This window comes from Mauremys mutica, chromosome 12 (assembly GCF_020497125.1).
Source record: "Mauremys mutica isolate MM-2020 ecotype Southern chromosome 12, ASM2049712v1, whole genome shotgun sequence".
In the NCBI taxonomy this organism is placed as follows: Eukaryota; Metazoa; Chordata; order Testudines; family Geoemydidae; genus Mauremys; species Mauremys mutica.
Genome location: NC_059083.1, coordinates 80847413 through 80860948, shown reverse-complemented (window position 1 = coordinate 80860948; position 13536 = coordinate 80847413). Strand labels below are relative to the sequence as shown.

The following is a 13536-nucleotide window of genomic DNA, read 5'->3' as shown; positions in this document are numbered from 1 at the left end:
GACTAGTGAGAAACTGAAAAATACGTTTCCCAAATTCGCTGGAAGAGGGACAAGACTGGGGGATGTCCTCTAAATATTTGAAGCTGTGGCATCTCTTTCTGCCTCTCTAAAGATTATTGAAAACCAGCAACTTTAATGACCCCAACTTCTTTAATTAGGTTGCACCACAGCAGATCATGGGAAGTAATAGTGTAAATTAACCTAGTCCCATTCCTACCCACTTCCTTGAAGTATGGCTCTATTCTGAGGAGAAGGGCAAACATAAAGATAAATATGTTCCCTGCCCCGCAGCATTTACTGTCTAAGAAACATTTGAATGTGAGATTCATTTGGGGTGCACAATGCAGGCCCACAAAAATAGTGGCTAGGTTGAGCTGCAGCTGAAAATCGTGGTCCAAAAATGTAAAATGGGCTTCTCAGTTTTCCTAAAAACTTGCTTGTTTCCTTGAGGGAAATGTAGGAGTACATGCCACACTTAGCATTTTGCAGCTGAATGGACATTAAAATAGGGGACTATTGTATCCCAAAGGAGGAGTCACTTCTCAAATCTAACCAATTAACTATCTAATGGGTTTGAAAAACCTAACATCCCTTCCTGCTCAGTACCCACCGAGATCTTGTGTTGAACATTGCTGTGATCTTTATCAGTGTGGACATGGGAGCTACTCCTACCAGCAATTACAAAGGCCATCAGTCATTTAATTCTCTCAGGTCTGTTTTAACTTAAACTATAAGACTAAATCTGGCAGATGCCCAACTGCACAGTCTTCATGGCATTTAGTAAAGAGCAGGTGACTTGCCTCTGCTAAGAGGCATTATATCAACTTACCTCATTCACAGAATAAGTAGGGGCAACAGAGTAGGGGCAACATGAAATCTAATTAAAAATATGTTCAGGTAGAATAATGCCTAGATGTGGTAATGCCCAACTGTTCTAGGAGACCACCTTGCAGCTATTGCATCATAGCTTCAGCACATTTCAAAACAAGAATGGATATCTGGATAGTGAGGAAATGCAATAAAAGGGGGGAAAGCATAATACTGAGCTCTTATTCAACCATTTTTGTTCCTAACACAGTGAAAACTAATCTTCAAAAGCACTTTGCAAACAGAAATCCCCGTAAAAAGCCTAGGAAGGAAGGAAGGGTTATCCTGGGTTGGCTCTCATGAATCACTTCGAGCAAGGAATGGACCCCATCCCTGTCCCCCTGCTGCTCTCCAATTTATTTCCTGTTTGTGTGCTGAGGTGTAAGATTAGTTCAGAGAGTGTATCTAAAAATTGCCTGCCTTCGCTGTCCCTCCTGGTAGTCTGAAAACTTCAGTCATTACCTCTTCTCCTTAATGGTCTTTATTTCCCTCCGTGTAGAACCTAAATCTCTCTGGTTTCCCCACCCACATTTAATCACCCATGTCCTTTTATCGGTCTTTTTCTGGACTTCCCCAATGCCCTTTTAGTGAAGTATGTTTCTACCTACAGAGTGGGTTCATTCTCTGAACAAAGACACAAGTAAAAGATTAGAAGAGAACTTGCTGGTGTCTTTTTGGCAATTGGAAGTAATACAGTGCTGGCTTCAGTCCGAACAGTATTGTTTGTATTTTTTTTAAGTTTTAGCAATGACACTGTTCTTGGGAGGGAGGGAGTGTGTTGTAAGTAGTTGAATTGGTTGCATCCATGAAGCAATTCATGTTAATCGTTACTTCTCTAGACTGCGAAAGGCAGTCATATTGAAATTTGATATTGGCGATTTCACTTTTCAGAAAGATTGAATAGTGGCTGATGTGGCTGCATTGATTTTTAATTATCTGTTTTTAGAAGACTAAAAAGAGATTTGGCTTTAATCTGCTGAAATCTCTTTTCAAATGCCTTATAGTTCTTCCCGATAACATGTTTAAAACTCTCAAGATCTGACCCTGCAGGGCTGCTGTGGACAAATTTTATAGAGGTATTAGTGCTCCTTACCTGAAATGACTTTGAGGCACTCAGTATATAAGGCCTGGTCTACACTTAAAATTCAGATCAACTTGGCTATGGTGCTCAAAGGTGTGAAAAATTCATACTCCCCGAGCATCATAGTTAAACTGATCTTAGACAAGGGTGGGTCATCGGATGAATTCTCCCATCAACTAGCTACTGCTGCTTGAATAGGTGGATTACCTACATTGACAGAAATCCCCCTTCCATCCCTGTAGGAAGCATCCACCCTACCCTACAGTGCTATAGGGCACAGCTGCAGTACCATAGCTGTGCCGCTGTAGGGCCTGTAGTTCAGACATGCCCTTTGTGCTGTGCCTCTGCAGCATGATGACCTACGCAGTATCCTTTATAAGCAGCACATTTCAGACAGTTGTGCTTCTCCTCTCCCGACCCTTTTCATCCTCATCTAGTAAACCAGAGTTTAATAGTTCATCTCAAAGGTGCTATGTTTGGCTTCTCTTAATATCTGAGGCTCCGTCTACACATCAATAAAAAACCCATGGCACCGAGTCTCAGAGCCCAGGTCAACTGGCTCAGGCTCTTGGGGCTCGGACTGCAGGGCTAAAAATTGCAGTATAGATGTTGGGGCGCTCAGGCTGGAGTCCAGGATCTGAGACCCAACCCCTTGTGGGCCAGCTGCAGGTCTTTTGCAGTGTAGACATACGCCAAGAGTCTCTTCTCTTAAGGAGGCCTCCCCAACTCTTTTCAGCCCCTACAGTTAGAAATACTCATCCTTTGGTCGGAGTCAAAGAATCCTTATATATAATAATTACAATAATTGACTTTGCTTCTGCCTCAACCAGGAAAAAATATTTCCCTCAGCAGCTCTGTATAACCATTTTGCCTACAGCCTGGGCATTTATTGAGCATGTGGGAACCATTTATTGCCTGTGCCTTGAAGTGGTTTTGATTATCTCCTGATTATCTCTTAATTATATTGATAGCCTATTGCCAAGTGGAAAGTGAACGTTGATGAAGCAGGATGGCAGGGTTGGGCCTATTGAAACAAATGACACGTTTTGGATCAGTGGAAAAAAGGTCATTTTTTAAAAATTCTTTCTTCATCCTGAATGTGTAGATTTTTCTAATTGTAAGCAGCTGGTGGCTTGGCTAATGGAATTGACTCTCTTAGTGAATTGCTCTTCCAGTAGTATCATTGCTTGGTAGTGCAGGGAGATTATTAAGATTTAAGGAGTTATTAGAATAGATAACTACAATCCAGTTTATTGATTATCACCTCTAGTCCTACGTTTGCAAATGTTCCTTGACAAAGAGAAATTACTTAGCCTATTGATGTTAATGCTATGTCCATGAGCCAAGGAGGAGCAATTCTGTCAAGTGAATAAATTAGTTACTGTATAAAAAACTCTTTGGTGGTGGTGCAGCAGTTTAAGTCCCTAGCCTGTCATCTTAAAATTCCTGGGTTCAAATGCTAAATTGAGAAATGTCTTAAATGAGTTTTGAAGAGGGTGGGAGGATAAACATTGCAAAAGTGCCTCAATCCCATGTTTCAGAAGAGACTTAGGCACTTTGGAGCATAAGTTCCATTAACATTTTTAAAAATGGAACTTGGGTGCTTCAGAAAATGTTTCCCTAGCAGAATAGCAGCCCATGTGATAAAACATCAGATAAGCTGGTAAATATTCAATAGAGGTTGCTGTTCTGTATTTGGAGTGAAGAAGGATACCGCCTTTTCATATGATGTTGTGTACGAAATAGAAACTTTATTGCCTGTAATAAAGGAGGGTGCAAGGCAGCATTCGCTACTATTAATTTTTTTCAAATCAACAGACCCCAGGTAACTTAAACCCAAGAGTCGTGAAGGAGCTAGCTGAGGAGCTCGCTGAGCCAACTGCTAATGCTAATTTTTAAGAAATCTTGGAGTACTGGGGAAATTCCAAAGAATTAGAGGTCTGCACATTTGTTTACAAAAGGATAAAAGGGATGCCCAAAGGAATTATTGACTGGCTAACCTGATGTTGATCTCAGGTAAAATAATGGAATGATTAATTTGGAATACTTTTAACAAAAAATTAGTGGCTAAAAATACAATGAATGCCAGTCAGCATGGTTTCATTGCAGGTAGGTCTTGTCAAACAGACCTGTTAATTTAACAAGATTACAGGTCTTGTTGATAAAGGCAATGGTATTGACATAGTATACTTAGATTTCTCCAAGGCATTTGACTAAGTGCTTGTCCACACGGAGACTTAGTGCGCAGCAAACTGGAATGTAAATTTCCAGCCCACTTGGTGTGCTTTGACAAGCTGCTATTTCACAGTGAACTTTTAATGCATGGTAGCAGGGCCATACAGTGACTTAGTGCACTGCAGATTTACACGCTGCCTCTAAGTGGAGAAGCCCTTAGTACCATATGACATATGTATTAAACTTGAATCATATGGAATTAACAGGGCACACGTTAGATGGATTAAAAACTGTCTCGCTGACAGATCTCGGAATGTAGTTGTTAATGAGGGGATATCAGTGAGCTGAGCTGTTTCTGTCAGGGTCCCACAGGAACTAGTTCTTGGTCCAATGCTATTTTATATTATCAACAATCTAGACAATGATATAAAATCTTTGCTGCTAAAGTTTATGGGGGGAGGGATAGCTCAGTGGTTTGAGCATTGGCCTGCTAAACCCAGGGTTGTGAGTTCAATCCTTGAGGAGGCCACTTAGGGATCTGGGGCAAAAATTGGTCCTGCTAGTGAAGGCAGGGGGCTGGACTAGATGACCTTTCAAGGTCCCTTCCAGTTCTAGGAGATTGGTATATCTCCAATTATTACCTATTACCTTTCAGATGACACAACTATTGGTGGTCTAGTAAATAATGAGGAGGACAGGTTACTGTTAGTGATCTGAATCACCCGGTTCAATGGTCACAATCCAACAAAATGTATGTTAATATAGCCATATGCAAGAAAGTACATCTGAGAACAAAGAGTGCAGGTGGTTACTTACATGATGGGAGACTGTGTATTGGAAAGCAGTGACTTAGGTAGATAATCACGTCAGCGTGAGCTTTCAGTGCAGTTCTATGGTGAAAAGGCTAATGCAATACTTGGACGTATAAACAGGGAAATACCAAGCAGAAAAATCCAGGGGCTAGATTATTTTTTGCACTGTGGGGTGTGAGGAGCTCGATGTATTCAGTTTATCGAAGGGAAGACAAAGAGGTGACTTGATCACTGTGTCTAGGAATTACATGTGAAAAAGACATTGAGTGGGGTGGGGGTGGGGCTTTTCAATCTTACCGTTAAAGGTGTAACAAGATCCAGTGGGTGCAAGCTGAAGTTAGACAAATTCAGCCTTGAAATAAGATGTAATTTCCTAGCAGTGAGAGTGATAAAACATTGGAACAGTTTACCAGGGGAATTGGTGGACTTGACTTTCCTTGAAGTCTTTAAAATGAGATTAGAAATCTTTCTAAAATATATGCTTTAATCCAGCTGCTGGGAGAAATTTTATGACCTGTGCTTGGGGCAGCTAACCTTGGAATCTGTGAATCTTTCTGTTCATCCTCATCCTTCGTAGTCCTTTGGAAGAACATGACTGCTTACATTGCCCTTAACATGCTCATAAGACTTGAAGCTTTGCAATAAGATAGCTATAATCAAATCCCATGCTTCAGAGCTTCAGCCAATTGCCTGCAGGTGTCAGGAAGGAATTTTTCCCTTGAGGCACAATTTTTCAAATGTATTTGGGTTGGTGCCTTACTCTGAAACATCAGAGATTGACCGTAGCTGGAGATGGGATGGATCAGTGCTCTGAAGTGGAACAGAGAATCCTCTTTCCTAAATGTCTGGCTGATGTGTCTTGCTTACAATCTCAGGATCAAACTGGTTGCCTGGGAATTTCCCCCAGGTTAGAATGGCAGAGACTTTAGAGGGGTTACACCTTCCTCTGCAGCATGGAGCCTTTCTCTGCTAGGATCCTCTGGGTTTGTCTCACCTAATCAATTCCTTGCCATTTCAGGGGTCTCAGGCATTGGCCCCTTCTAGTCTCTGCCTGTGGCACACAACAGTGTGGTCTCTGTAGGACTGAAATGCTTTAGTCTAACTAAAGTAATTGAGATTAATAGAGGGATATCTGAGTGAACTTTAGTGACCTTTGATATGCAGGAGGTCAGAGTAGATGATCGAGTGGTCCCTTTTGGCCTTAAATTCTATGAAAATATGAAAAACTTGTGAAATCAGCACTTCACCAAGGATGGTATACTGGCAGTTTGGCCAGTGCTGACTTACCTCTTGACCGAGTAACTTGCCTCATTTCAAGGGCATTAATTCCCCTTCTACTACGTTCCCATAAAAAACACTGGATGTCTTTTGAGCAGTTGCTTGATAATTAGTCACTTCTGGTAGATTTCCGAGCCCCTCCCCCACTAAAACTTCTGTTACAGTGTACAATTTAACAAGAATGAGCCCTAAGATCTTTCAGCTATTTCCCTATGTTTTTCCTTGGCTCATTGTATACGTATCACCAGCACAAATGTGTACAACAAATCTCCTTAAACAAGGTAGCCATGCAAAACCCAGATCAGAGTAGGATTAATGCAGATAAGGCCACCCTTCAACAGTACATGTTCTGACAGAATTTCCAAGTCTAGAATTTTGAAGAGAAGCTTTATCATGATCCTGTCAGTGTATCAGTGAGTTGTGACTCACAGGGCCTGTCAACAGGAGTAATTCTTGATGAAGCATATTGGCATGCCTAATAGACTGGAAGCTAATCTTCGAAAGGATGTACTCGGCACCTTAGTGTGTGCTTTAGGATTATGGGTCATGTTGGAGCTGTCCCCTGCTGATGGATATTAATAAGACAGCAATGAGAATTTGATAATGAGAACATGAAAGTTCACTTTAAAAAGTGTCTGTTCCAGTTAAAACGAGAGCAGGCACAGATTGTTTTCTAGTTAAGTAGATAGTTAATATCAACATTTCATGATGAGTTTTGTGTCTGCCAAACCCTGTAAGTACTAAGTGGCAGTCATACAGCGTCGCACATGAGCAACAAGATGCCAGACTCCATTAATGCCAGTGGGAGTTCCATGTTTTTTTACCTTTGAATTGTGCTAGAAATGTGCCAATTAACTACAGGTCTCACTGAGCAGAGGAGTTGTAATGTAAGAACTTCCGCCTACCAATTTACAGTCAATCCAGGATTGTTATTTTTTCAGTTTATAAAAATACACCTGTTGTGCCATATAAACACATGGGCAGAAAAGTAGAACATCAGATAAGTCTGCCTGCCTTTTAGATTAGAAGGAATTTAGTCTTTATGTAGAAGCAGTATGCTCACTGAGATTGTGTGGTGTGTTGTGATTTTGGACAAGGGCTGCAGTCATCACTTCGCATGAGTACGAACTGGCCTCCTGAGAACTCAAGGGCTATTACATATTAACTAAGCCAGTTTGGCATCTCTATAAGTTGTCCATGCTCTAATACTTAGCAGTTCAGACTTCTCCCAGCATTGTATACTCATATCCCAGGATGACCTGTCTTTCACTTGTTTCTCCAGGCAAGCTTGGGACCTCGCAGTTGATATTTGCCTTTCCCAATTACCAACAATCATAGAGGAAGGAACTGCATTTCGGGTAAGTTACTGAGGCATTGAAATGTGCTGTGTCCAGTTTAAGCCATTTGTCAATGTTCCAGCCCATGAAATCTCCTTTTTTTTTTATTGTCTTGAATTCTTGCAGCCAAGGAACTAGGACTGGGCGGAACTTACATTTCCTGGGAGATCATAAACTGCCAATCATCTCATTTAAAGGAGTAGGCTTAGGGTCAGTTTAAAATCTTTCATTAGCATATAACATTTCTGTATGAGTGAATGCACTTGAATTCAGAGACCTTGCTTGTACAGGCATATGGAGTTATATGTGCACTTATACTTTAGAACTCTCTTAGTGAGATGTCATAATTAAGTCGGGGTGAGGGTTTCTTCTGTTCAATGCCAGTTTTCATTGTTTTAAAAATTGGTGGGGAGGAAGAAATTCTTACTGGCAGAAACCTGTAGATTCTAGGTCTGGCCTCTGACATTTCAGATATCTCAGTGAAGTGAGCTTTCTATTAATACAGCACACCATTGTGATTTTACAATTCAATCATTTTTAATAACCATGTAAAAACCTGCAAAAATGAGTTGTTTAATGGAGGTGTTTTCAAATAATATAGAGCAAAGTTGTACTCGGTAACTTTGGGGGTACTTTACACCATTTCTTTAGAACAGGAGATGACTTAGTAAAAGTGGTCTCATTAATGAGATTCACTACATTTGTTGTGACCCTTTCGCTTATCTCAAGCAGTGAAGAGCCTGAATGTTTTAACATGGGTTTCCTATATGGGATTATTTTGGTTTTTGACATGCCTGTAGCAGTTTTCAAATCTAAGAACATAAGAGACTCTGACATCTTTCCCAACTAACGTTTTTGTTTGCTCTTAACCCCAGTTTTCTTTCTCATCTGATTTATCTCCTCCTTTTCCAGAAACAGATGTAGGTGTTTTTTACTTGTTCATGCTCTGTTTCAATGACCTTTACCAATAACTTATCTTATTAATCTGACCTATTGTTTGAAATAGTTCTACCTAAATTCCCTGTCTATTCCTAGTTTCATAATTTTTAGATGATGAATTGATAAATTTAATTTTTGATTAGTGATCCATTGTTGTTATCCGTGTTTAAAAACAAATCTGAAAAAGCACTGGTAAATGAATACCTCGCTCTGTGGTTCCCAGTGTGTTTTTGTATTGTCAGTCTCTCTTGACTGTAAGCTTCTCAGACTGGGAAGGTGATGCCTTTGGTAACATTCACAGAAGATTATCTCTGCAGCAGTTTGACTGGACCTGAGAGGGAACAGGTTGCTGTCAGAAAGGCCAGCGAGAAGGTGGGTTTTTCTGCACTGCAATAAAACCCCCGTGGCTGGCTCGCATCTCCTGACTTGGGCTCACAAGGCACCGACTTTGGGGCTATAAAATGGTAGTGTAGACGTTCAGGCTCAGGCTCATGCGTGGGCTCTGGGACCCACTCCATTCGTGGGGTCTCAGAGCCTGGGCTCCAGCTTGAGCCCAAACAGCTATTCTGCAATTTTATAGCCCTGCAGCCTGAGCCCCAGAGACTGAGTCAGAGGATTTAGACCAGCTGCAGTGTGTTCTTGCAGTGCTGACATGCCTGGAGATTGCTGTAATCAAGACAGAAGAAACAGGATGAGAGTTGAAGTGTTGCAGACAGAGATAAAAAGCCTTGCAGTCTGTCTTCCATTTTCTAGGGCTAGGATCCTAATATAAGTTTATAAGAGAGGCAATATTGCTATATAGCAAACTCTGTATCTCAGCAGGTATAGCAGGATCTGATCTGCAATGCATCCAGATACATTACAGTGACTGGCTGAGAGCCCAGTGTAGATTTATGAGAATAAAGTACTGCATTTGCTAGACTCCTTTTGTGATTGAGCTGGTTCAGAGAGTAACTCTGATGATAATATGCAAATTTGTGTGGTTTTAAACTAGCTATTCCCATGCAAACTAAATGGCCGTTAAAGTTGAAACAAACAATCAGAAGAGAAATCTTTGCCTAGCCCTATTGCAGGTAGTTTGACTTTCTGTACAACCAGTTTGAATAGATTCCAGAATATAACCTCAAAATCTATATAGCATAAATCCATAATAGATTAATGTAAATGAGCACTAGTCAGCCTAGCAAGTGAAATGAAACTGGTATTTACTTTGCCACATAAATGATTTTTTCTAAAACCTTCCATGCAAGGAGTTTTAATGTGTCCTAGGATATGGGTCTTGAATGATACTAAGTATCCAGGGATAGGGTATAATCTTTAGTTTACACTTGTATTTTGGATTTCGGCCTTCCACACACAAGTGGAATAAAATGAGTTTTTATGGTAATGACCTTGCATTCCATGCATATTATCAAACTGTATTTTCCCAGTAGGTTTACTGGCTGAAGTTGTATCCAAGTGACTGACTGCAGCACAAACACTTTGGCTCTTTTGGGGGTGAAGCTGGCAAATGCTCACACACCCTTTAATCCCCTTCTCTTTTCTATACATACTCTGTATTCTAAAATAGCAATAAATGTAATTGCCGGCATTCTGGCCCGCAGTGTCCCCTGCTATTGCAGTTCTGTGACACTGCTCTGATAGTGCACATAATATGCCCCCTGTGGCAGTCTTGGGCATCTGAAAACTGCCTGCCAGTGTGGTTGACTTACAGTGAAGAGTGAGCATGTTTCAGGGGTGAGAAGAGAGAAATATCCACTAGGGACTAGGTAAGAAGCCAGCAAACTCTATTCACTTTATAACCTAAGCAAGACAATTAGAAGTGAAAACAAGCCATCCTCCAAGCTCCAGTCAATGCTGTGTTTTAAGTCTGATATGGCCAAGGCAAGAGGAAGGAGGTTGTTGCTTTGTCAAACAGACATAAAGAAGGTGAAGCTTATTTTTTCAGTTTGGGAGGGGGTGGAAGGGGCTTCGCTTTCTACTGTGAAGCTTTGACAAATCATTGAAATGGAAAGACAGTTGAACATCCTTGATCAATCCCTTGTTTTCTAAATAAACATTCTGCCCTCCAACCTCTGCTTTATATCAGCAGGAAGCATTGTAAGCATTGTATATTGGACAAGGTTAGCTGCTGCCAGCCAATGCTAATCCTATAAGAAATTGTTGTTTAATGCAGGGCGGGGGTAAGTTTTATTAAGGTTAATCAGTCTGTTTCATAACGGGGCTGGCAGAAACAGCAATCAGTGTCTCAGATGTCAAATGCTCTAGTGCGAGTCAGAGGATTACTGAGCTACCATTTGTACTCTGGCCTTTTTGGCCACTGTTGGTTTAGATTCCAGTCCAGCCCTGGATAAAGTAATTGATAATCTCTTCTTCAGGGCTGTTTTGTTTCAAAAGCATATTATAAAAAACATAAGCCACTGACTTCTGAGTATTCTCCTCTAGTCAACGCTGGAAAAACAGGGTTATCTGCTGGAGAGGAGCCTGTAGCCCAGCCGCATTCTTACAGGGAAGAAGCATGTTGGAGTTGTGTGCGCATGCGCACTTGAATGTGCTTTGAAGATTCTTTTTCCCATTGAAGTTCTATTCTGGAAGCTGTTGTGTCCTATAGCTGGCCCTTGCTCTCAGCCCGTTTGTACTGCAAGCCTTACGTGACATAAGGCAAAAGGAATAGTTCTTCCAAGAGAATCTAGAGCAGGGGATCCTGCCATGCTGATGGCAAGTTGTCATGAACCCTTAGTGTCACAGCTGAGTTAAATGGCAATAGGGTGACCAAATGTCCCAATTTTATAGGAACAGTCCCGATTTTTAGGTCTTTATCTTATATAGACTCCTATTACCCCCCAGTCCCATCCTGATTTTTCACATTTGCTATCTGGTCACCCTAAATGGCAATGCATTTTGTGCCAATGCTTTACATCTTCCTGGTCCCACAGGGGTTAGAATTAAATCCCAAACAAATGACTCATTTCCCCTGCAAAGAGAAATTAAGAGTATTGAAAATCCATGAGTGCCAAGATGAACTTGCCCTTTAAGCCTACCCGACTCACAATTATCACGTACAAATTGATAATACCCTGTGCTTACCTTATATAGCATTTTCCACCTGAAGATCTGAAAGCACTTTACAATGAGGAAATGCCACTTCCAGTGTCTCCACTTTCTAAAACTAAGTGTGCCCTGATCTGATCTGAATGAGATTCTCCAGCAGCCATGAGATGCTCCTGCACTTTGTGATGGGTTACTCCCAGCACACAACAGGATTATAGGTTTAGATCAAAGGAGTTGTCTGAAACTGTAGAAAGGTGATTTATAAAGAGGAACTTAGGACTATCTAACTCGTTTGCTTCTTTGCCTCTTGTGATGCATAGTTCCGAACCTCATTCATAAAGCAGTCAGTGTAAATGTATTGTCTCTTGGCATCTCACTTTATATTCTGTACACAGACACACATTGCACTCCGCAATAGGCACCAATAACCTCAGTCTAATATCCACAAAAATGGCAAATCTCAGACTGAGAGTTTACTGTGCATTTCTGTTGAGCTATAGGGATGCCTGGGCGGGCACCCTGTTTATAGGACCACCACAGTAACACTTCCTGCTACTCGGAGTATTTAGCACTTCCGCGGCTCTTTTTTTGGTTATCCTTCCCCTTGTGTCTAGGCTGCTGGAGACCAGCACGGTTCTCACTCCAAATGCTTGAAAAGGGCAGTGTAACTGTGGAATAATGGTCAGAACATAAAGCAGTTGTTCCATTAGCACTCTGTAGCTCTGTGATCCCTTTGAGTAGTTTTCTATCAGAACACAGCCATTCTTATTGTTTGTAAGCCAGTGTATGAATATCTCAGATTTGGAGAACACTCCCCTACATTTTTAGATGTTAATCCAAATGTGATTAATTCAAGATTCCTTTGTTCAGGTTGGTCCTGTGTCCAGTTATGTCAGATGTTTTCCAAGTGCTGAGCAATGTTTTCATCCTTTTTCCCCATAATAGCATCTCCTCTTGGATTCTTGCAGTACTTCGCAAGTCAGTTCCAGGCTTATTTCCCTAACTTGCTACAATCTTACCTGCTGAATCAGGGAATTCATTATTAAGTAGTTGTTTCAGATTCTTCTTGTTTGCATACTTGAAGCCCTTAGATACTCTGCAGATCACCACCAGGATCAGTGGATGTGAGGGAATGAAGGGATTTTGGTTTTTTGTTTGTTTGTTTTGTAAAGAGAAACCCTCCATACAGCCCCAAAACTACATCTTTGAATCACCACCCTTCTTCATAGGAGCTGTAAGACAGCCCAGGGACCATGAGACAGGGGCTCACATCTTTTTCATTCTTGCTTGATTATTTTCACCTTGGACTTGGCAAAGGCAGAGCCATGCATTAAATAAGTGAAACTGCCTCTTTCGAAAGATAAATTAACTGCTGCTCTCTCTACTCTGCATGTGGAAAAACATGTTCAGATTTTCCCAAAACCTTTTTACTCAAGAGGTCTTCTTTGCCCACGTTATTTCTCCTTTCCCCTGCCCTTTTTTAAAACAAATGTTTATATCAGGGGAGTCTGGCATATTTCCTGTGCTTTGTGAGGTTGCACAAGATCGGTGTTTGAGAAATCCTTTTTACTAGTTATGTGCCTTAATTGAAAGGAATAGTTGTTGGGAACAACACACCATACTAGTTAATTGATGCCAAAGCCTGTGGTCTCACTTGGTCTAGGGGCAGACAAACATCACACAGGTGCACACCCTCATAAAGAAGACAGCACAAAATTCACTTCCCTATTCTCGTTCCAACAGCACAGCCCATTCTTTGCTGAGCAGCTGACAGCATTCCAGGTGTGGCTAACGATGGGAGTGGAGAACCGGAACCCGCCAGAACAACTGCCAATAGTTTTGCAGGTGAGTCACCTTGGCACGGGCCAGGTAGTGAGCTAAGCTAGCTGGCACTGCTGAGACTCATGGGCACTCATGTGAATGCGTTTGTGTGCATGTCTTTCCCTGCCTGCCGAGTGCTATGCACTCAGCCAGATGATATTTGGGTATATAAACT

The 13536-nt window shown here is 41.3% G+C and overlaps 1 protein-coding gene across 7 annotated transcripts in view; it reads left to right on the top strand.

The window, feature by feature from the left end:
* The window catches only part of RPTOR (regulatory associated protein of MTOR complex 1), a 284447-nt gene that overhangs the window by 170076 nt on the left and 100835 nt on the right, over positions 1-13536 (top strand). For all 7 annotated transcript variants that reach the window (XM_044983138.1, XM_044983137.1, XM_044983135.1 and 4 more), the window contains 2 exons: positions 7496-7571; positions 13284-13385. In XM_044983138.1, coding sequence (XP_044839073.1) covers positions 7496-7571; positions 13284-13385 — 178 coding nt within the window. The remainder of the gene's footprint in view (positions 1-7495; positions 7572-13283; positions 13386-13536) is intronic.